The following is a 22,972-nucleotide window of genomic DNA, read 5'->3' on the forward strand; positions in this document are numbered from 1 at the left end:
GTCACATCGAGCCAGAAAGGATAAGCCATCTTTAAAAAGTCACAATGAAGCGTTGGTTACTTTTCCCTGTGGAGCTTGTATGTTAATGAAGGAAAGCATGTATCAAGTGATTAGTGTATATTTGGCCACTGTCAGTGACAGCTGGCAGCCTGACTGGCCTCTGATGCTTTGGGACATCAGGCAATTTACTTACTTCTCCCAGGCCTCCACTTTTTCATCTGTATGGTGAGAATAAAAATCTTTATCTTCTTCAGAGTGGTTTGGAGGGTGGGACAGTCATTGTGCTTAGCCCTGTGTTTAGCAAATTATATGCTCCAGGAGCGTAAGTATCATTCACAAATATTATTGTACCTAATCATCATAATACCCCCAAGAAAGGTATATTGGCTCCATTTTGAAGACCAGCAAACGGAGGCTTAGAAAGTTGAAGTCACTTGAATGGGGTAGAAGTTCTGGAGTCTGTGCCCAGGTCCCTTCTTTATACTGATTACTCTGCATGGGTGCGTGGTCTTTTTAGTCATGTTCAACTCTCTGCAACCATATGGACTCTAACCCACCAGGCTCCTCTGTCAATGGGATTCTCCATGCAAGAAAACTGGAATGGGTTTCCATGCCCTCCTCCTGGGGATCTTCCCAATCCAGGGATTGAACCCATGTCTCTCATGTCTCCCGCATTGGCAGACGTGTCCTTTACCACTAGCATCACCTGATTAGTATTTCTCTTTTAAGAGAAGGCCAGGCTCTATTGGAAGAAAAGACATCGCATTAATGTTTTAATTTGAGTCCAAGCCATGACTCAAAGTTAAGAGTTATTGACAAGGTCACTTCTCCCATTTAGACTTCAGTGTCCTTCCAACTGCAATCCAAGGATGGGAGTGGAAGCCATACCAGGGTCTTCTCACCCTCCATACCAATGGTGTTCCGGTATTTTGGACAGAGAGACCTTCTCTGATGCCTTCCTTGTATTGCTTTCCTTGGTCACATCATCAGGAAATGCAAATCTTACTGAGAAAAGAACACAGCCAAGACATTTGAATGTGCAAGCTTATGGCTCCCCTTAAGGAGAGATACCAGGAACACCATGCTGTGATAGCATTGAGAGGGAGCATGCAGAAACCTTGCAAGGATCCCCAGGTGGACTTTACTCTTTAGATAACAGGGAGTGGGGCTTTGGAAGATCAGTGAGAGAGCAGGTGGCTTTTAGGGAAGGTGAGAATGTTAGCTACAGTATTCACTCAAAAGTTAGTCATTGCCTCTTATGAGGGCTTCCCAGGTGGCTCTAGTGGTAAAGAATCTGCCTCCCAGTGCAGGAGATGTAAGAAACATGGCTTTGATTCCTGGGATGGGAAGATCCCTGGAAGAGGGCATGGTAACCCACTCCAGTATTCTTGCCTGGAGAATCCCATGAACAGAAGAACCTGGCAGCCTACAGTCCATGAAGAATCAGACACAACTGAAGTGACTTAGCATACATGCATGCCTCTTATGTGCCAGGCACAATGTTAAGTTCAAGGGATATCCCAGTGAACAAGATGGATAAAAATCTCTGCCTTCATAGGTAGGAGGTTGTATTCTAACAGGAGGAGATACTCTATAAATAGTTAGACAGATATACCTATCAAGTGGTGATGATGCTTTGGAGGAAAAGAGCACTTGTTCAAGGAGTAGTGATTCCAGGGGATGTTGTGGTTAACAAGGGCCTCTCTGTCTTGGGGCTTAAAAGCTAAGACCTAAAAAAAGTCGCTTATTCACAGAGCATTCTGGGAATAAGCATTATTAAAGGGAACAGCAAGGGCAAAGGCCTGAGCTTATGAGCCAAATAGTCTGTGGTAAACATCTGCACTTTATTCTTTGCCCCTGGGGTCAGGGGTGGTGGTTTAGTCACTAAGTCTTGTCTGACTCTTTTGCAACCCCAAGGACTGTTGCCCATCAGGCTCCTCTGCCCATGGGATTTCCCTGGCAAGAATACTGGAGTGGGTTGCCATTGCCTTCTCCAGGGGATCTTCCCAACCCAGGGATCCAATCTGCATCTCCTGCATTGCAGGCAGACTCCTACATTGCAGGTGAATTCTTTATTGACTGAGCTACAAGAGAATCTTCCAAACATCTGCACTGGGAAGAACAATTCAGGTCCAAAGGAACCCATCACTGTAACACCCAGACCTAGTGGACAGATCCTTATTCTAGCACTTTTCACTAGCATAGTACCTATACACAGTTCTCAGTCCAGGAACATCAATTTTATTTTCATAAAATTATATATATTTAAAATGTGCAATATGATATTTTGATATACATAGTGCAATGATTACTGCAGTCAAGCTAATTATCATATATGTGTCCTTATAGAGTAACCCTTTTTTGTCGTGATAGCACCAGAAATCTACTGTCTTAGCAAATTTTAAGTACACAATATAATATAATTAACTATAATCATCATGCTATGCATTAAATATCTGGAATTTATTCATCCTACATAACTGCAACTTCATATGCTTTGACCAACATCTGCCCCACCTCCCCACCCCTGGTAACTACAATTAGCTTCTGCAAACTCAACTTTCTTAGATTCCACATTTGAATGAGATCATGCAGTATTTGTCTTTCTGAGTCTAGCTTATTTTTCTTAACATAATGTCCTGTAGGTTCATCCATGTTGTCCCAAATGTCAGGATTACCTTCTTTCTCAAGGCAGAATGATATTCCTGTGTGTGTGTGTGTGTGTGTGTATCACAATTTCTTTATCCATTTATCCACTGACAGGCACTTGGGTTGTTTCCATATCTTGGCTGTTATGAGTAATGAACATGAAAGTGCAGGAAACTTTTCAAAGTACTGAATTCATTTACTTCATATATATATACTCAGTATATATTTCTAAATTAGGTGATAACTCTACTTTTAATTTTTTGAACAACCTTCATAATGTTTCCCCAATGATGGTACCAATTTACAGCACAAAAAATTACCCTTTCTCCTTATCCTTGCTAATATTTATCTTTTATTTTTTGATAATGGCTATACTAACAGGTGTGAAGTGGTATCTCATTAAGGTTTTGATTTGCATTTCCCTCATGATTAATGATGTTGAGCACCTGTTCATAACCTGCTGGCCACTTGTATGTCATGTTGGAAAAGTGTCTATTCAGGACCTATGCACATTTTTTAATCAAGTTATTTGCCTTTTTCTGCTATTGAGTTGCATGAGTTCCTCATATATTTTGGATATTAACCCTTTATTAGATATATTTTTAAGTTATATTTTTAAAAGGTGAACATTTATAGCTCACAAGTCAACAGGGTGACATTTCCACCCAGAATTAGATATATAGTTTGCAAATACTTTTCGCATCCCATAAGTTGCCTTTTTATTTTGTTGACTTCTTTTTTTATTACCCAGAAGATTTTCAGATTGATGTAGTTACACTTATTTATTTTTGCTTTTATGGCCAAGATATCAATTTTAATTGTGAACATAAAAAAGTAATCATTGAATTTTATTTATAGGGCAAATTGAAGGGCTGCACTGAGTTACCTAGGGCAGAAAAACAAAGAAAAACCCCATCTGGAGACCACAGGTTATGTGTGTTTAAGTAAGTGATAAGAATCCTGTGAATGAGCAGGAAGGAAGCGCCATGGATTCAGTTAACTACTAGTTTGAAAACTTCTCATGTTGCAAAGTTATAGGGATTAATGGATTAGTTAGAATGCCACAAAACATTTTGGGAGGATCATTTTGGGTGTAACATTCATTCCTAGGCTGATAAGTACTTGTGCCAATGCTTGGCTTTTTAATTCATTTAAAACTGTGTGGAATAATGAGAAGAAATAAGGGACTTAGGGTTGAACAAATCAGAGTTTGAATCTTGGTCCCATCACTCAACAGCAGCATGACCTTGAGCCTGTTATTTAAATTTTAGGAGGTGCAGTGTTCCTCTGTAAATTTCCTCTGATTATATCTGTTTTCAGAGTGACTAACAGGGAAAAGCAGAACACATAAAGCATCTGGTATGTGGTAATTACATAATTAGTAGTGACTATTGTTATCCAACAAGTACCTATACTGCACATCAATGAAGTATGATTTGCCCTCCGTGGAGGCATGTGGGGAGCTTAAAGATAAAAAAGAAATGATTTATGCCTTCCAGAAACTTACCCTTAATTTGTGAAGATGTTCACCCAAGTGGCTATAATATACTGTAAGACAGAAAAAAAAAAAGTACTACAAAAACACAAAAAAAGGGATAGAGTTGTTTCAGTTCTGCTTGGAGAAGTTTCATGGAAAAGTTTTATGAGCCTGACAGGCTGAGTTGGTGTGGAAAGGATTTTCAAAATACATGCTTTTTTTTTTTTTTTTTTTTTTTAACGAAGTCTATATGATGGAGAAGCACAGAATGAGTTTGGAGGAAGGAAGCTGAGCTGTCAGGTATAGTGAATAAACAGAAGGCTAACGAGATACAATCCTCAAGCTGGTACCAGATCATGTAGAAACCAAGATGGTGCTCCAAGGAGCATAGACTTTATTCAGTAGGCAGATGGGGAGCCATGGAAGGTTTGGAGCTTCCCATGTAGCTCAGCAGTAAAAACCCTGCCTGCCAATGAAGAAGACATAATGAGATGTGAGTTTGATTCCTGAGTCTGGAAGATCCCCTGAGGAAGGTAATAAGTAACTGACTCCAATATTCTTACCTGGAGAATCCCATGAACAGAGAAGCCTGACAGGCTACTGATCATGGGCTCTCAAAGAGTCAGGCCCAACTGAAGTGACTTAGCACACACACACACATATGATAAGATGAGCGTTGTATCTCAGGGTAATTTCCCTGCCAGCTCTGAGTGGTATGCATAAGCATGGAGAGACGTGTAATAAAAACAAGAGCTAGTAGTGACTGAGCTCTTAATCTGTCCTAACAGTATTACTCATTAATTCCCTCAAAGGTCCAATGAACTAAGTGCTATTACCATGTCCCCTTTTACAGATGAGGATATTAAAGCATGGAGATGTTAAGTAACTTTCCCAAGATCACACAGCTAGTAAGTAGTCAGACCTGAATACAGAAAGTCAGGCTCTGGAGTCCCTCCTCCAAATCATTTTGCTCTATTTCTTCAAAAGCTACCCTGCCCTGCCTTTGCCTGATGTTTCCTCTTCCTTCTTGCTCCTAAGTTTGCTCACCTCTGAAACAGGAGACTTGAATTTTGCTTATGAGATGCTTTCTAACTCTTGTTTTTTTTGTTTTTTTTTTTTTTAATTCTGTATTTTAATGTGAGCTTGATCTATTTGGTCAGTAATAGGGGAGACACAAACGTGAAATGGTTGTGTAAGTTAGAGACAGAAACTCCAAAAAATTTTGTTTCTGATTGACTGTTCTTAAACTTTCTCTGGCTCCAGATTTACTCAAATCAATTAAAAACATACAAACAAGCATAGAAAGTACACAATGAAAGAATATACCTAACTATATATTTTGGTGTTTTGAACGGCAATGAGCTAATGCATAAGGTAACTCTAAACTCTAAGATTTACAAATATTAAGAATACTTACTAGTTTATCATACCCATGCTTTGAAACGATGTGATGATTACCACTCAAACCGGAATATTAGTTCACAATGACTCACACAGAGCTCCAGGATAAGGCAACTCACTGAAAAAATAAAGTCAATATTGCACGAGAGTCCCTTAAGCCTCATTTCTCTCTGCGCTCAGCTAGTTGGGACAAAATACACACTTCGCTTTTCCTGACTTGTAAACAGGCTTTCTGAAGCAGCTGAATCTAAGCTGTCACTTCGCCTTTCGGCATTTTCAGATTGTTCTTATTTCAAATTCGATGCTCTGGTCCCTGTCTGCAGCGGGAGTCCAGCCCCTGGTTAGTTTCCGTTTCCAAGGCAACTGACCAGCCCAACAAAGCCACTGGCGGCAGCGGCGGCGCGGGGCGCGCTGGTCCCGGGGCTGCGGAGCCATCACTGCCGGGCGTCCTGTTTTCTGGGGACCTTCCTGGTAACCTCCCGAGTCTTCGATTGATCTGCGCCTTACTTCATGCGTGGCTGTCTTTCTGTGTAAGAGTGATAAAGAGGAAGCCGATAATTCCGACAGGCCCGACTTTATCCGGCTGCCACTTCTGGCCTCTGCTACAGTAGACAGGATGAATGCATTTTCTCTCATTCACGCCCTCTCTCCATCTCGTCGTCTCCTTGCGCTCTCTCTCCCTCTCTCTCTCCCTCTCTCTCTAGCTCTCCTCCTCCCCTTCTCTGGCAGTAGCCTTCTTAATGTAGTTTAATGGCTTTACAAAGAGAGCCAGGCAGAGGAGCACTTTCCAGTAGCTGTGGTCGGACCATGACCTAGCTGACCATGAACTTGGAAGGGCTTGAGATGATAGCAGTTCTGATCGTCATTGTGCTTTTTGTTAAATTATTGGAACAGTTTGGGCTGATTGAAGCAGGTTTAGAAGGTAAGGGAGTGCTTTTTAGTGACTTCTAAAAATTCTCTGTTTTGCAATAAAAATTTCTTGAGGGAGCGTAAGAGGCACCTGGAATGAGATCAGAGAAATGTTACTCCGGGGTGGACTTCAGGAGAGGTGGGTTTTTCAGGGTAGGAAAGATTAATAAAATAAACTTTTTTGGTAAGTTTCAGTAACGTTTTCAGAGCAAAAGAACGTTAAAACTATGAGAAACACTTTGAGTCCGAATGTTAGCACTTAAACTGAGATAAAATGTTTATAACCGGTATATCTGCTTGTATTGAGAGCATTTAGTCCATATTGATGTTATTTCACTTTATCTAATATCCCCTTTTATTGTATAAGCAAATTTTATTTGGATATATTGTGTGGTCCACTTGTTTCTTGCTGTGTAAATGCATTCATCAAATGGAGATGGTTATACATTGATTATAATTTCTTACGGTTTAAGTTTGGAGCCTAAGAATGACAAGGTTTTTATAAGGTTGTCTCAAGCAGTATTTATAACATTACCTATTTTACATCCCAACGGAGACTCTAAGGGGCAGAGTCCCCAACTCATATGACAGACTTTAACATAGATTCCGAAGAGCCAATTGTTTTCCAAGTGTTGCTGTTTATGTTCATCAGACGCTCATTCCCCTATTTTCCTTAACAATCGACTCGTTGCTTTAAAAAACTAAGGTGTGTACTTGCCTGCATCTTTTCCTTAATTTGATGTTTCTTTGAGAATCCGAGTAAATTCAGATTATTATTTGCTTACTGTGCAGAACACACAGAATTTTTTGCATACAGCCAGTTATTGTTTCTATAAAGTTGTCAGAGCAATTTTTAAAAGCATCCCTAGGTGACGGTTGACGTATTTGTGCTTGATATGCTTTTTGCTTCAAATTTTAAACTCGAATAAAAAATGCAGGTATTTGTAAATGTATTTACATTCATAACTAATCCAGTCCCCCAGAGAATGACTGCCACATGTGACATAAATAAAGCTGCCTTGACAAACAGCAAACGTCAAATTATAGCAAGTGTGTCACTCTGATGTAGGTTACAGAAGCCTACATCTGTAACTGCTTGTGGGGGGAGATGGTATAAAGCAGGGATTGCTACGGAGATTTTAAAGTTTACGGAATGCTTTTTGAAAGCCCTCTCTGGTGGCAATATTTACCATTTGAAGAAGAGGATAAAACCGTAAAATCTGGAAGTAGTAACTGCTGTTTAAAATTGACTTTGCCTTATGCATTGTTGTGACACCAATAACTTGGTTTGGCTTCTCTGCCTTTTGGTGTGTGTTATTTTCCTGGCAAATGTGATTGGGACCTCCCATTTTAATGCCCTGGTTTTTATTCTCTCTAAGACTGACAGTTCCTTAGAGTAGTGCCAGTATTTCTAGCTCTGTTGAGGTACTTTCTTTTTTATCTGATTTCATGGATGATTTGTGGTCATTCTTAAAACACTTTTTTTTGAGAGCTGTTACTCGGCATTTTGTGATGATACCTCTCTAGGACTGCTTTTGTTTCAGGAGTACAAACCAGATGATAACATGCATTTCCTTCCGCTAAGGACTGCTACCCTTTATGAAACTGTTTCCCTATTCTTTGTTATATTTCAAACTGTACTAATTTGTATAAACAGTTTCAATCTTGTATTTTATAGTTTACAATATCAGCATTTTCCAGAGCAACATTGTACTAATACTGTGGAGAGAATGTGCTTTCTCATAAACTTCAACGTAAGCCCATATCTTCATTCCAGATTTTAGAAAGTATTTTGAGATAGTAAAATGTTAATGACCATATCAAGGCAGATTATACTCAATATGTATAAGTTGACCGAGAAAGAGAGCAGTAGTGCTTTCCATTGTGAAGTTTAAGACTTATCTCCAAAGTCAAAGCTAGAGTCAGAAAACCTTCAACAGTATTTAAGTTGGCCGCATAGTTTGCTTACTGGAGATATAGAACAAATAAACACACTAATATGCTATATTTCATTGTATATAGTTTGAATATGTAGCTCCGAATGTGCACACTTTTAAGTTACAACCTAGTTTTAGTGAATAAAAAGGATCAACAGCATTTAAAATAGTATCTTCATAGATTTTTCTAAAGCTGTTTTCAAAGCAAACACTGATGCTCATTTCATTTTCAAACAAGAGTTCTCTTTCTCCCCATCATTTAACATATCTAAGCCGGGGATAATGATTCCTTCACCTTTCTTATTCCTGTCTGCTCAAGTGACCTAGTAAAGAAATTTGAATATTAGACAGAAAAATTTGAACTTGGGTTAAACCCCTATGAGGATGATTTTGAAATTTCTTTTTCCCTAAGCAATTAAACCTTTTCATCTAAACTTACAAATGTTTTATAGTGTAGTCATCATCCGGAATGTAGTTTTTTGTTTTATTGTATATGCAGTATGCAGTATGTTCTCAAGGGCATGTGCAATACTGTGTTTGCATAATGTAGTTATCTTGCTCTCAGTATGTATGGGAAAAAATGTACTTCAAAATAAATTGATAACATTAAAATATGAAATATTTGTATTTGCTTATCTTTGAGTACTTTGAGCTCCCTTTCTTTGCACAAGCCTGTAGAATGGGTCCAGGATGTCCTGGGTCCTCCTCTTCCAGTCTATGGATGATATGCAGAAACACATATACACATAGATCCATGGCATGTGCTAAATTGCTTCAACCATGTCCAACTCTTTGTGACCCTATAGACTGTAGCCCGCTGGGTTCCTCTGTCCTTGGGATTCTACAAGCAAGAATACTGGAGTGGGTTGCCATTTCCTACTCCAGGGGATCTTCCTGACCCCGGGATTGAACCCACATCACTTTCATCTCCTGCATGGCATGTATTTATAAATAAAAAAGTGGCATTTAGCAGGTAAGGTTCTTTGGCAAGAGAAAATGAAACAGTAGTAGGACTACAGACTTGTACTTCCATTTTGCCACTCCCTTGCTTTCTAAATTTGGGTAAGCCACTTTACCTCTTCAGTTGTCTAAAATGAAAAAATTGGACTTGATAATCTACACGGGAATTTCCATTTCAAAAGTTCTATAAGTCTGTCAGGTAATCCAGATTCAATCATTTATATAGCATGTATTCTTTCTTAGGAAATGGGTATTAATGTCCCACTTTGGGACTGACAGACAGTGCTGCTACTCGGCTCATCTTTCCTTCTCTTCCATAGTGGGCTAATTCATCAAACCTCAAGGAGATTTTCGTTGCATTTCAGGAGAAGAGAGAAATGTCCTTCCCTGTAGCTTTAGAATTTGACATTTGGGGCTGCTATTTTAGGCATCCTTGTGATAGAGTTTCTCAAAACTTATATGGGTTTGCAACAACAGATAAATACATCATGTTATAATTTATTAATGTTTCATAGTCCGGTTCTTTTTCTTTTTTTTGCAATTCAAAGTTCAGTGTTTCTTTTTTTAAAAAAAGAAATATTAATACCAGGTGAGTATGCAAGCATAGGGTTGGAAAGAATTGGACATGACTGAAGTAATTGAGCACGAGCACGAGCAGGGTGCATGCAAATAATATTTTTACCTTGAGCAAAGTTTTGAGGATAACACACATGGCCAGGGTTTTGAATTCACAGGTTCTCTCTACATAGTGAGGAATTTGGGAAGCTCAAGAGTTATGCTGGTCTGTAATATTCCTAAAACCTCACAAGAGTAAATTATCTATTTTCCAGCTATAAAAATGAAAGTGGTTTTCTGTTAACAGGTTCCAAGGAGAAATTGAATCAAAATTTCAATGGCAAAGCTATTTCATTATCTCAGTATGCAACACTGGGCTGTGAAAATATCCACTTTTCACACAAATATGTATTAAATCATGTTGAAGTAGTTACTGAATTAAGAAAGAATCATCCTTCTTCCTACTACTAACCTTGATAAAAGGCAAAATTTTACAAAAGTGCAATAACACACATGACTTGAAAAACAGTATCTTTTATTTATAATCCTGTTCATAAAAAGACAAAAAGGAAACCAACTGCTAAGCCCTTTGTAGAGTATGCACTAGGATTTCTTTAGCACTTCTGGTGCTCACTTTATTTAGCAGATATCTATGATACTGTAATACAGCTTTCCCATGAGAGCTAAACAAGACTTTAGCCATATACTCAAACATGAATGTTCAGAACCCAACTTCTTAATTTTCCTTTGTTGTTGACAGAAGTGTAGGTTTGCTGGGTCTGTCAATAAATTGGGCCAGTTGGAAAACTCTACTGACTTTGTGACCATTCTGTGATCTTTAATGAGGACTTGATAGGGAAGGACCTATAATTTCTATCTCAAATAGCTTAATTGAAATTTACAAAGCAGACTCTTTTAAAATTCTCTTAGCATTTTTGCTTCTCCAAATGCAATAGAATGTTAAAGCTGTGTGTATTTGAACTATCAGAAAGGTCTTTCTAAACTGAAATGTTTAAGAAAGATAAAATCATTTATGGAGATATTAGAAAGTGTAAATAATTTTTTTATCTAGGAGTGGAATAAAGAGAATACTTAGACAATTTGATCTTATTTAGGATCTTTTATAGTTAATATTTCAAAAACATTAATGTCTACAAAGGGACTATTAGAAGAAGAGATTTATTATGTTCAGAGATTTCTCAGAGGATATAGAATTATTTTGCTTGGATTCTAATCACTGTTTCACCTCTTAATAGTCATTTGATTCTGGGATATTACTTTACGTCTATAATCCATATTTTATCCATACAATGAAATAATGATAAATGATGTTAATATCTTACTTATTAAGGGTTACCAAAGTGCAAGGCCTGTGTTGGACATAGTATACTATTAAGCTGTGTACTAAAGTGTTCTATAGTTTAGCATATAAATAGTATCACTATTAGTATACTAACAATCTTATTTAATCCTCACACTAGGCCTGAGGTAGGTAATAGTCTTATTTAATCTTTACCCTGGTCCTGTTCTCGGTTTAAAGATGAAAAAATAGAGCTTCAGAGACTAACTTGGCTCAAGGTTACTCAGCCAGTAGGTCATAGAGCTGGAATTCAAACTCAGGCCATCAGGTTCTATATCCTATTCTATAATTTTCATCTCCCAGACATTACAGCATGATGCAATGGCAAATATTTGGTGAAGAGGAGAAAGTGTTAAGTCAAGTATCCACTAACTCTTTCTATAAGACTTTTTGGACCACATTCTCTGTGTGAGACACTCTCAATCACTAACATTGTTTAATAATCAAAAATATTTGTACTGACATGCTGTCTATACTATTCTAAGTACAGCAGAGAGAAGAGTATAAATCCTCTATCTTATAAACTAGGCAAAATGTTTTACTGTAAATGAATCTGCATTAAATTTCAGTCAAATCAAAGATAGTCTTCAGGTGAACTCTGGGATAAAAATTAAGAAAGTAGATATATGTGTTCATCCTCAGACAGAGCCCCATTTCTGTCTAGTTTGTCTGAAGGTGACAGGTGGGAAATCTGGAAATAGATGGGACAGAGGAGGGGTGGTGAGGGAGAAAACTGTATATCTGGTGTTATAGTATAGAGATGAAACTCTGAATCCAAGAAGGGTTCTTTTTGTTTGTTTTATTTTGTCTTTATAAAGGGGTCTAAGAATTGGAGCATAGACAAAGGTAGTAAGATGATCCACACTAGAATTTTGGATCGAGTGCATCTAGCATTGATTTCTAGTGTAGCACAAGCTTCAGTGAGGTTTTAGGCTTGATAAGATGGTCATCAACAAAAATACATACTCCAGCCTTTATCAGAAGGTGTAAAGCATGAAGGAACCCAAATAGTTCTAGCTATGTGGATCAGAGTTCAAGGGAAAGAAGAAAGCTTAACTGAGTTGAGAATTCACTGTTGGACAAACAGGGTGAGAGGAGTATTACATATTCTGTGCCCTGAATTATCTTATCAACCAATTGAGATTGTAGGTGTTATTTCTGTTTTGCAGATGGAAGAAAATGGAGATTCAGAGTGATTAATAATTTGCTCAAGGTCACAGAGGAATAAGGAAGGAACCTGGATTAGTTCCAATACCTTCATAGTGGCATTGATCCAAATGACATTCAAAATGACTATAGAAGATAAATATTTAGAAATGAGATAAAGTTTACACAGATAAAGGCCATAACATAAAGTAAATCTCCTTACAACTATGCCTAAAAATAGTTGCTTTTTAAGCACTTGACTTTTATCTTTTGTTTTAGTTCTACTTTGTAGAGGCATTCTACGTAAAATCACAGCTATGATAATGAACAAAAAGAAAATGAGGAAGAGGGAAAAAGAAGGAAAGATACATCTGTAAATCACGTAATTGAAGCTCTGATTTATCAAGGCTTCATAAAATGGGAAATCCTTTAGAAATTACCAATTCCAAATCAATCATTTCATAGTTGAACAAACTGAGTCCCAGAAAGAGTAAATTACTTACTCAATGACTTGATCTTGACACTGTTCTCTGCAGAGAAAAAATCTAATTTATTGTGCCCAGACAATAAACTTCAAACATAATCTAAGTTCTGGCAAATATTTATCTAAATTATAGCACTCCTTAAATATTTTGCTGCTGGACCAATCACTCTAAAGTTCAAGAATTCTAAGATGTAGATGATGAAATCTGTTTACAAAATATCCTCAGGCTGAGGGACTTGTGCATAAATTGATATGGTTTCCACCTTGATGACTTGTCTGCATATTAGTGGTAGAGAGTCATTACCCCCTGGCAGCCATTCAGTGGTGCCAATGGATGGATATTTGGAAGGTCCAGGATTAGTAGCCAGTGGATACATTTACAAATCACAAGGGTATTTATCCTAATTGTTCATCACACTGATTATTAATAGCAAGAAGCACCTTGTTCATTACTTGCATCATCTCACAGAGGCCTACCTTGACCTCTCTGTTTGAAATTTACCCCCACTGTCCAGGCTGTTGGAAGCAATTATTCGAAAAGCATTGAACATCATCAAGATGAATCTCATTGCTAAAAATACACCAATCGTATGGATCAGTTCTTACAGAGAGGACATAGCATATAGATGCTAAGAATACCCTCTAAGCCAAAGTAACTGGACAACAATCAAATCCTATATGTAATATGTATTAGTTGTATGACTCTGGATAAGCACCCCAGTCTTCTGTGCCTCAGTTTCTTTATATCTTAAATAGGAATAATCCTAGTACCTGCCACCTTCGTTTGTTGTACAGATTGAAATGAGTTAGTATTTATGTTTGCTTAGAGCCAGCTCTAGAATATCATAAATAATTTCTGTGTTTTGCCATTATGGTTAGGCACCATCATCTTTCTTTCTTAAAAAAAGGAGGCCACCACTCAATATCTGAAATAAAAACTGAATTTATTGCTTGCTAAGCAAGTGGGAGCTGAGCTTCTAGGATACAGTTGTTCAGAGGAAAACACTGCTAATGTTTTATGCAATTTGAGGCTTTCCAAAGAGTGGTTACTATTAATGGGAAGTTGTCATTGAACAATTGGGTTGGGTTTAAAACTGGTTCTGTGGCTACTTGTTACTATATTCGAAAAATGATCATTCATTTCCCTTTGTGAATCTACAGTACAGGAACTTTTTATTTTCACAGTGAACAACATTGAGGATTATTTGTTGAGCACCTCCCAAATATCAGCCACTGTTCTAGACACTGGAGATTCAGACTTAAGGAAAGCAACAAAACCTTTGCTCTTGTAAGCTGATATGCTAAATTTTGAGATGAAAATACTATAAATGCCACAGAAATGTATGGGAGACAGAGTAGTTGTAGTATCATTCATTCATTCACTAAATATGTGTCTCTACTATGTTTCACACACAGTTCTAGGCACAGTAATGAGTGCAGTCCAAGTCCTTGTGGAATTTACATCCTATCAGGGAGGCAAGACAAAAAGCTATAGTAACAAAGGAATATATAATCTGATATTTAATAGAGGCAGACACAAAATACAACAAGAGGAGAGAATCAGGGATGTTATAATAGAGTGATCAGAAAAGGCCTTTCTGAAGAAGTGACTTCTGCCAATACTTTTTAAGAAATGAGTGTGTATAACATTGTAAAGTCTGGAACAAGAGAATTCCAAGCAAAGTGATAAGAAAGTACAAGGGCCTTTGGTTGAAAGTTTGTTTCTTGTGTCCAACGAACAGAGGGAGGCTGGTGGAAGTGGAGCAGAGTAAGCTGGAAGGGTGATGGTAATAGCAGAGGGATGGTCAAGGGCACACCTTCCAGGATCATAGCCACAACTTTGGGTTTTGTTCTTTGTATACTTGAAAGCCACTAAAAGATTAGACTAGGAAGTCTCTTTTTATTATTTAGTCGCTAAGTTGTGTCTGACTTTTTGCAACCCCATGGATTATAGCCAACCAGTCTCCTCTATCCGTGAGATTTCCTAGGTAAGAATGCTGGAGTGAGTTGCCATTTCCTTCTCTAGGGGATCTTCCTGACCCAGGGGTCAAACCCATGTGTCCTGCATTGGGAGGTGAATTCTCTGCTGGAAGTCTCTATGAATCCCATATTCCAGATTCTTTTATTGGCTCTGATATCATTTTTCATACCATGTCTGCCTGCTCCAGTCTCAGCAAGGGCAGACACATCTTTGCCTTACCCTGGACAACCACCAGGACATTGACTCATTACCTTTTGCCAGACCTCCCTTACATGGAAGAATTCCCTCTACTTCCCATGACCCATCTTTAGCATGTGTTCAGGCCTCAATATTAATTTCCCTTTGCTAAGCTAGATCTACCATTCTACTAGCCCAAGAGGGTTAGTAGGTAAGCAGGTCTAGTCTTCCTTTCTCCTTACCAGGCTACTTCAAAATCCTAGGATACAAAGCCTGCTCTTAATTGTATCTACAGGAGCAATGTAAACTGTCTTAGTAAGACTTTACTAGAGAAGATATTTTAAAAATTTAATAATATTTCCTGAGCACCTACTATAGTGAAAGTATTAAGACAGTGGAGGCAAAGAGGAGAATTTCACAAAAAGGAAAGCCGTGTTGTTATCCTTTGAGTAACTCCTCCTCCCCCACATATTAACTCCAAAGATAAATATTCAAATTGGGCATGTTCCAAGTTGAGATGAGAATAATATACCAGATATTTGTACTAATAGCATTATTTTGGAGCTAACAAGAAATAAAGAGACTTTAGTCCCACCCCCTCATTTTATGACAAAATTGAAGCCCAGGAAGGTTAATTGACTTGTTAAAATTTATAAAACTAACCGGTAGCAGTAGATACCATAATAAGTACACCATCTATGACGGTGTGATAAATTACATTCTGAGTGAGAAGCTAATAATTTTACATTTCATAGTATCTAATTTTTACAGAACCCTGTAAGAATAATTGTATTAGCCACAACTGTAGGAATTCTGGCTCCTTATTTACTTAATATGAGTATTTTTTTTATATTGCTATTTTCTAGTGTTTAGGCTTATGCTCAGGAAGATAGGGGGTAGGAGGAGGTCTCTGGTGCACAGGCAGAAACAAAGCTCATTAAAAAACTAATGAATTATGCCAAAATATGACCCACAGTGGTGAAGACATCAAATGAATACGGAAGTAAGGCCTCAAGCAGGGAGGTCCCAGAGCTGGTGAGCAAAAAGGTACCATCACATGCTAGTAACACCATAACACCTGAATAAGAAATTTGTTGAGTCTATGCCAGGCACCGCAGTCAGCATTGTCTATGAATTAGACTTGTTGACAATTTTTATGAACCAGTTATATAACTGAAGATTAAAGAAATGAGAAAGTATATGCTCTGGAAGTTTCAGTCACTTGGAGGTACATAGAGGTGGTCTAGCTGGGATTAAAATTCATACCATTGACATTGAAACCATCATGTTCCCACCCTGTCTGCTTCTCAAGTAGGGCTGAGTCATGGTCAGGATTATTTATTTGAGGTAAATAAAGGTTAAACTGCAAATTCCCTTGAGTGTGGACCTCCTCCGATTCCCATTCAAAATAAATGTTAACTTCCACACCAAATCTTGTATAGGTGTTTTTTCCCTCTTTTTTTTTTAAACAGGTTCTTATATTCCAAATCAGGTTTCCCAGGTGGTTCTAGTCGTAAAGAACCCATCTGCCAATGCAGGAGACATAGAGACAAAGGTTCGATCATTGGGTCAGGAAGATCCCATGGAGGAGGGCATGGCAACCCCTACAGTATTCTTGCCTGGAGGATCCCATGGACTGAGGAGCCTAGCAGGCTACAGTCCATGGGGTTGACATGGCTGAAACGACCTAGCACATATTTCAAATTATATAAGATTCAGGCCTGACTTAACCAAGATCTGTTCCTACTGTGAGCTTAGAAAATCTTGCATTTTTTGGCATTGTGAAGTCTATGGCTGGGGACACAGAAATCAAGGTCTATCCTCCAATACAGAAAGCTGGATACAAAGTTCCCATTAGGGATCCCCATTTGTTTTTGTTGTTCAGTCACTCAGTCATGTCCAACTCTTTGTGACCCCATGGACTGCAGCATGCCAGGCTTCCCTGTCCATCACCATCTCCTGGAGTATTCTCAAACTCATGTCCATTGAGCCAGTCATGCCATCCAACCATCTCATCCTCTGTCTTCCCCTTCTCCTCCTGCCTTCAATCTTTCCCAGCATCAGGGTCTTTTCTAATGAGCTGGCTCTTCACATCAGGTGGCCAAAGTATTGGAGCTTCAGCAGTCCTTCCAATGAATATTAAGGGTTGATTTCCTTTTGGATTGACTGGTTTGACCTCCTTGCAGTCCAAAGGACTCTCAAGAGTCCTCTCCAGCACCACAGTTCAAAAGCATCAGTTCTTCAGTGCTTGGTATTCTTTATGGCCCAGCTCTCACATCTGTACATGACTATTGGAATAAATGTGGCCATTTATTGTACATACAGTGTAAAATCCAGGTAGGACAAAGACTGAGAAAATGAGGCATGGGTGAACATAAATAATGAATTTATCATTTATTTATAATTTGTTTTATTTATGATTACCTATTACAGCTGTATGCTATAAATTTGGAGCACCACCATAGAAATCTTTGTGTTCACCTTTTCCCTTGTCTTCGTCTATGACAGATGAACGTTTCCATGTTCATGGGTATTTATTCATCATACATACTTTCATTTAACCTATACTTAACCAAAGTTTTACTGTATGCTGTTCTAGGGGCTATACAAGGACAAAAACACTGAGGTCCCTGCTGTTACAGAGGAGTTGGCCTTGGTTGCAGTGGAGACTTTCTCTCCCTGTATTATAAGCTACAGATGGCAGAGGATACCAGTGTAAATGTTGGTACATTCATAACAGGAAGTTGAGAGACACCATGTGTGATTGCTCTCTTCTTCTGTTACTATGAAATGGAGGTGAAAAGCATTTGTGGAGTAGGGAGTAATGGATGTTTTAAAGAGAGAGAAAGTACAGTTTAGCCTTTTTAGAACTTGGGGGAGTGAATTTACTGAGCAAATGTGAGACCATTGCTAGGCACCGCTTTAGTGCCCATTTGAGGTATGGGATCATCATTTTAAAAGAGTCGGCAGTCCAGGTTCGATGCACGATACTGGATGCTTGGGGCTGGTGCACTGGGACAACCCAGAGGGATGGTATGGGGAGGGAGGAGGGAGGAGGGTTCAGGATGGGGAACACATGTATACCTGTGGCAGATTCATTTTGATATATGGCAAAACCAATACAATATTGTAAAGTTAAATAAAATAAAATAAAAAATACTAAACTAAAAAACAAAAACAAAAATAAATATATCTAATCTTTAAAAAATAAAAAATAAATAAAATAAAAGAAGACTCTCCCTGACTGGGATAAAGTAAGCACTTTCTTAAGTACATTACTGCTAGATCATTCTTTCCAGAAATATTCAAAGAGAAGGGAAAAATTGGGTAGGAAGTTGGAAGAATGAGAAAAGTAGCTGGGAAATATTAGAGAGAATATGGTTAATACAACCTCCAAATATGCAAAAACAGATATAGTGACTCAGACTATAGAGGTCCAACTACAGAAGATTTGACATGGAACTAGGTGGGCATTATGTCCTCCAGCTGTGTGATGAGGCAGGGATCAGTGATTGAAAATTTTATTTCTCAATTCTGTATCTAGTTGTTATTAATCTGTATCTAGTAGTTACTAATCAATTCCTAGCAGTTACTAATCAATACCTGCTGCTGCTGCTGCTGCTAAGTCACTTCAGTTGTGTCTGACTCTGTGCAACCCCATGGACTGAAGCCTACCAGGCTCCTCCATCTATGGGATTTTCCAGGCAAGAGTACTGGAGTGGGGTGCCATTGCCTTCTCCAAATCAATACCTAGTAGTTACTAATCTGTGACCTGTCTTCAAAACTGTGATTCAAGGACTATTTAAAACAATGAGGTATGCAATTTTGTATGTCTCTCCACATGTACAAACTTGTGTGCAAATATGTATTTGTATAAGCATACATTAGACTCATGAGGGCCCACACTTAGATACATCACATGCACATAGTCTCCAGCAACATAAACGATGAACTTCATCAGTTAATTTGATAAACTCTTTGTCAGTTTAAAGAACCTGATTCTTAATTCTTTTGCATCAAGATCTGTGAAGATTCTTTGGGAGGTGAACTTATATTTAACCATATATGTAAGAACAAAGGCACAGTGCAAAGAGCACTGGAGAGAGAATGAAATTTGACTGTGGGTTGAATGATGCTAAAGCTGAAACTCCAGTACTTTGGCCACCTCATGAGAAGAGTTGACTCATTGGAAAAGACTCTGATGCTGGGAGGAACTGGGGGCAGGAGGAGAAGGGGACGACAGAGGATGAGATGGCTGGATGGCATCACCGACTCCATGGTTGTGAGTCTGAGTGAACTCCGGGAGTTGGTGATGGACAGGGAGGCCTGGTGTGTTGCGAGTCATGGTGTCGCAAAGAGTCAGACACGACTGAGCGACTGGACTGACTGACTGACTGAAGCGGAATATGCTATATGTCTGGATTAAAACCATTCTGACTGCAATCTGTACTCTAGCTATGTGATCTCAGGAAAATTATTTAAGCTTCCTGATCCTCCATGTATTCTATAAAATTCTCTACTGCATCTAGCTCACAGAATACTATCTGAAAGCAAAACATTTTTAATGGACATAAAGTGCTTGGAATGACTAGTTCTGACAGCTAATAAGTGTCCAATATGTATGTGTTCTTAGCTTTCCTGGTTCTTGCTCATCAGATCTTACACCTCCCTCCTTGAAGAAAGGCCCTATCTTGTGGTTTCCTGGATGCCTCTTCTGGGTCCAACCTGCTGCCCTTCTTAAGCTTGGATTCCTTCCTGATCAGTGTCATCTCTCCTGGCCATGCTTCAATTCTGAATTCATTCAGTTTGGGCAAGAGCCCTATTTCATTTTCATACTGATCAATCCCTGCGTTTGCCTAGCATATGTCCTCTGAGACTGTCAAATACCACTGTGTTGAAAAGGTGTTTAGAATATATTTCCTAAGTTAAAAGAACAAGTTTCAAAGCAGTATGCAAAATGATGATCCCATTTTAAAAAGTACACACAGAGTGCAGAGAGAACAAACACCAGCATTTTTCACTTCTCCTTTGAACTTGTCCATTTTCGGCATGTGTTTATACAACATCTTAGAGGTTACTTTTAAAAGGAAAAGAATATTAATATGAAATGCACAGTATTTTTTCCAATAGGAGAAAATGCAGTACCCATTGAAACATAGTCATTTATCAATTTAAAAAATGAAAAACTTTTTTTTGATCCAGAACACATATTTAAAATTGAGCAGGTCTATGTTTGTTTATCTTCAAAATAAGATCATTCAGAGGAAGCATCTCCATACTTGAAGGTCAGATTTTCATAATTTGAAGTCATTTTTCTGCTTCAAGTCAAACAGTTTCCATGGTGGTTGACAAAAAGCTGTCTCTATAGAAAGTCATATGTTAGGAAGTTATCGAGGGCCTGGGATATTGACATTTTACCTAAAAGCCTCACTTATCTATAAGAGGAGCTCATTTTCTTCACCTTTTACAAGGAACTGTGGTTTTACAACTCTGAGGAATAAACCATTTCACTCCATTTATGTGTTTTGCTTCATTTCCTCTGAAAGGGAAAATCAGCCTGGGAGTGTGATATGTGAGGAAAGTGTGGGGTGAGAAAGGAGAGTACAGAGGGAAATTGTCTCCTTCTTGGCAGTTCTTGGCTTCCTTGACTTCTGAGCTTCAATCATTTTCTTTCTCAAACAGCACCTTGCCTGCATCAGAGTGGGCACCATTCACGAGAAAACCTAGGTACAAATTATTTAATTCTGGGGGCAGTTTGAAAGGGAAAGGGGGATAGAAAGGGGCTTTCAGCATTAGAAGGAAGTGTTTAAAGACCATTGCAAAGATCCCTTTGAATGGCTCCTGAGCAAGGAATTCTAAAAACCTCATATTTCTTGTCTTCTTGTGAGGTCGTGTCCAACTCTTTGTGACCCCATGGACTGTAGTTCATCAAGGTCCTCCAGCCATGGGATTTTCCAGGCAGGGATACTGGAGTGGATTGCTGTTTCCTTCTCCAGAGGGCCTTCCTGACCCAAGGATTGAACCCCAGTCTGCATTGCAGGCAGACTCTTTACCATCCGGCACCAGGAAATCCCTAAATACCTCACATACATTTTTTCTTTTCAAAAGTCCTTTATAAAATTTGACTGTAGAAATGATCCATATAGGACTTTCCAGGTGGCTCAGTGTATAAAGAATCTGCCTGCAATGCAAGAGATGCAGGAGATACAGGTTTGATCCCTGGGTTGGGAAGATCCCCCGGAGGAGGGCATCGTAACCCACTTCTGTATTCTTACCTAGAAAATTCCAAGGACAGAGGAGCCTGGTGGGCTACAGGCCATGGGGTCAGCAACTGAGTACACATGCACACACATGTGATCCACATAATTTTCCTTTTTCATTACTAGATTTTTTTCTTAAATAATGAATGTGAAGAGCAATAGGTTAACTTTTCAAATCAATGCAATTTGGGGTAGGATAAAACTCTACATTACAATTCTAGGCTATGATCTGGGGATACAATATAAGTGATACATGATTTGCACTTTGGAAGAACTTAAGTCCCAAAACAACTCCTCTGAAACAGTAGTATCATGGAAAGAACACTAAGTTGGTTTCAAACACTCTTATTTTTTGTCTAGACTCAGTCACTAGCAAGTTATCCGATGTTACTTTTCCTTCTCTGACAAGTGGGGATAATCCTGACCCCTTAGCATTCTTGTGACAACATTAATGGCACTAGTCAACAAGTGCGGTCATCCACTCAGTACTTGTTACACATTGTATCATGGTTGGTCAGGTGGTATTAAGAGCTTGTACTCTGGAGTCCGACAACTTGAGTTTGAACCCTAGCTTGGGTCTTACCTGCTTTGGATTCTCGCGCACTATTTATCACTACTATACACTTTTGCTCCAGTGTCCTCATCAGTATAAAGGAGGTAATAATGGTGTTGATATCATAGAACTTTGAGGATAAATGAGCTAAAATATGTAAAGCACTTGCGGTGCCTGGCCCAAGGTAAGCACCGTATAAGCATCTCTTCTTATTTCCTTTTTTTTTCCTTCTTATTTTCAATAGTTATTGATTTTTTTTCCAGCCTAGTCTAGGGAGTTTGTCCATTTTCTCTTTCTGTTAATTTTTTTTTTTTGGTAATAGTGATAGTGGCTTCTGTTTTAGCTCAAGTCTCTCACACTTTGCATTGGACGGTTAGCACCTTGGGGGATAGCTGTGCTGTGAGCCAGTGTTGAGTTTGCAGTTCCCCTGGACTGGTCATCATATTGTGGTTCATGTGCCCCTGGTAATAAGGAAGACCTCATGAGGAGAGGCTGTGCATGAATCAAAACATAACCCTGCCACTGGAGGAACAAGCCCAACTTCTGGCAGTTAAACATCTTTCCTCCTCGGTAAAGCCAAGCAGCGCTTCAGAGAGAAAGAGTTTGTAACTCATGCTTATATCCCCTGCAGCAGTACTTAATATGAACTCAGCAAGTGGCTATGAATAAGGGAGTCAAATAACTGTAAAATACTACTACTTTTACTTTGCTAAATCAAATTTTATAGTTTTTTTGATTCTAAAATATTTTTGATATTATGTACATATTGTATTTCCCCAAAACTCAAAAGGAGGAGTAGGTGGGGGTGAAAAGTTAAAGAGAGGAAGTCAAATGGTAGGAGGCTTCCCAGGTTGCTCAATGGGAAAGAATCTGCCTGCCAGTGCAGAAGACACAAGAGATGAGGGTTTGATCCTTGGGTTGGGAAGATCCCCTGGGGGAGGAAATGGCAACCTACTCCAGTACTCTTGCCTGGGAAATCCCATGGACAGAGGAGCTTGGCAGGTTCCAGTCCATGGGGTCACATGGCCTCTCAAAGAGTCGAACATGTCTGAGTAACTGAGCATGCACTCAAAATGGTAGGAGCCCTTATTAGTTTTTACATAAGCCATAGAAACCCTCTAAC

The 22,972-nt window shown here is 38.7% G+C and overlaps 1 protein-coding gene across 3 annotated transcripts in view; it reads left to right on the forward strand.

The window, feature by feature from the left end:
* Positions 1 to 22,972, forward strand: part of KCNIP4 (potassium voltage-gated channel interacting protein 4) — a 1,317,771-nt gene that overhangs the window by 732,196 nt on the left and 562,603 nt on the right. The window contains exon 1 of one of the 3 annotated variants that reach the window (XM_086406320.1): positions 953 to 6,449. The exons of the other annotated variants lie outside the window; for them this stretch is intronic. Within the exon in view, the coding sequence (XP_086262446.1) occupies positions 6,350 to 6,449 (100 nt within the window). The 5' untranslated portion in view covers positions 953 to 6,349. Of the gene's footprint in view, positions 1 to 952; positions 6,450 to 22,972 lie in introns of those variants that run through there. 3 annotated transcript variants of the gene reach the window in all.

The sequence above is a fragment of the Bos grunniens genome, chromosome 6 (assembly GCF_055505025.1).
Source record: "Bos grunniens cultivar Pamir isolate PY7600 chromosome 6, Bosgru_T2T1.0, whole genome shotgun sequence".
NCBI lineage: Eukaryota > Metazoa > Chordata > Mammalia > Artiodactyla > Bovidae > Bos > Bos grunniens.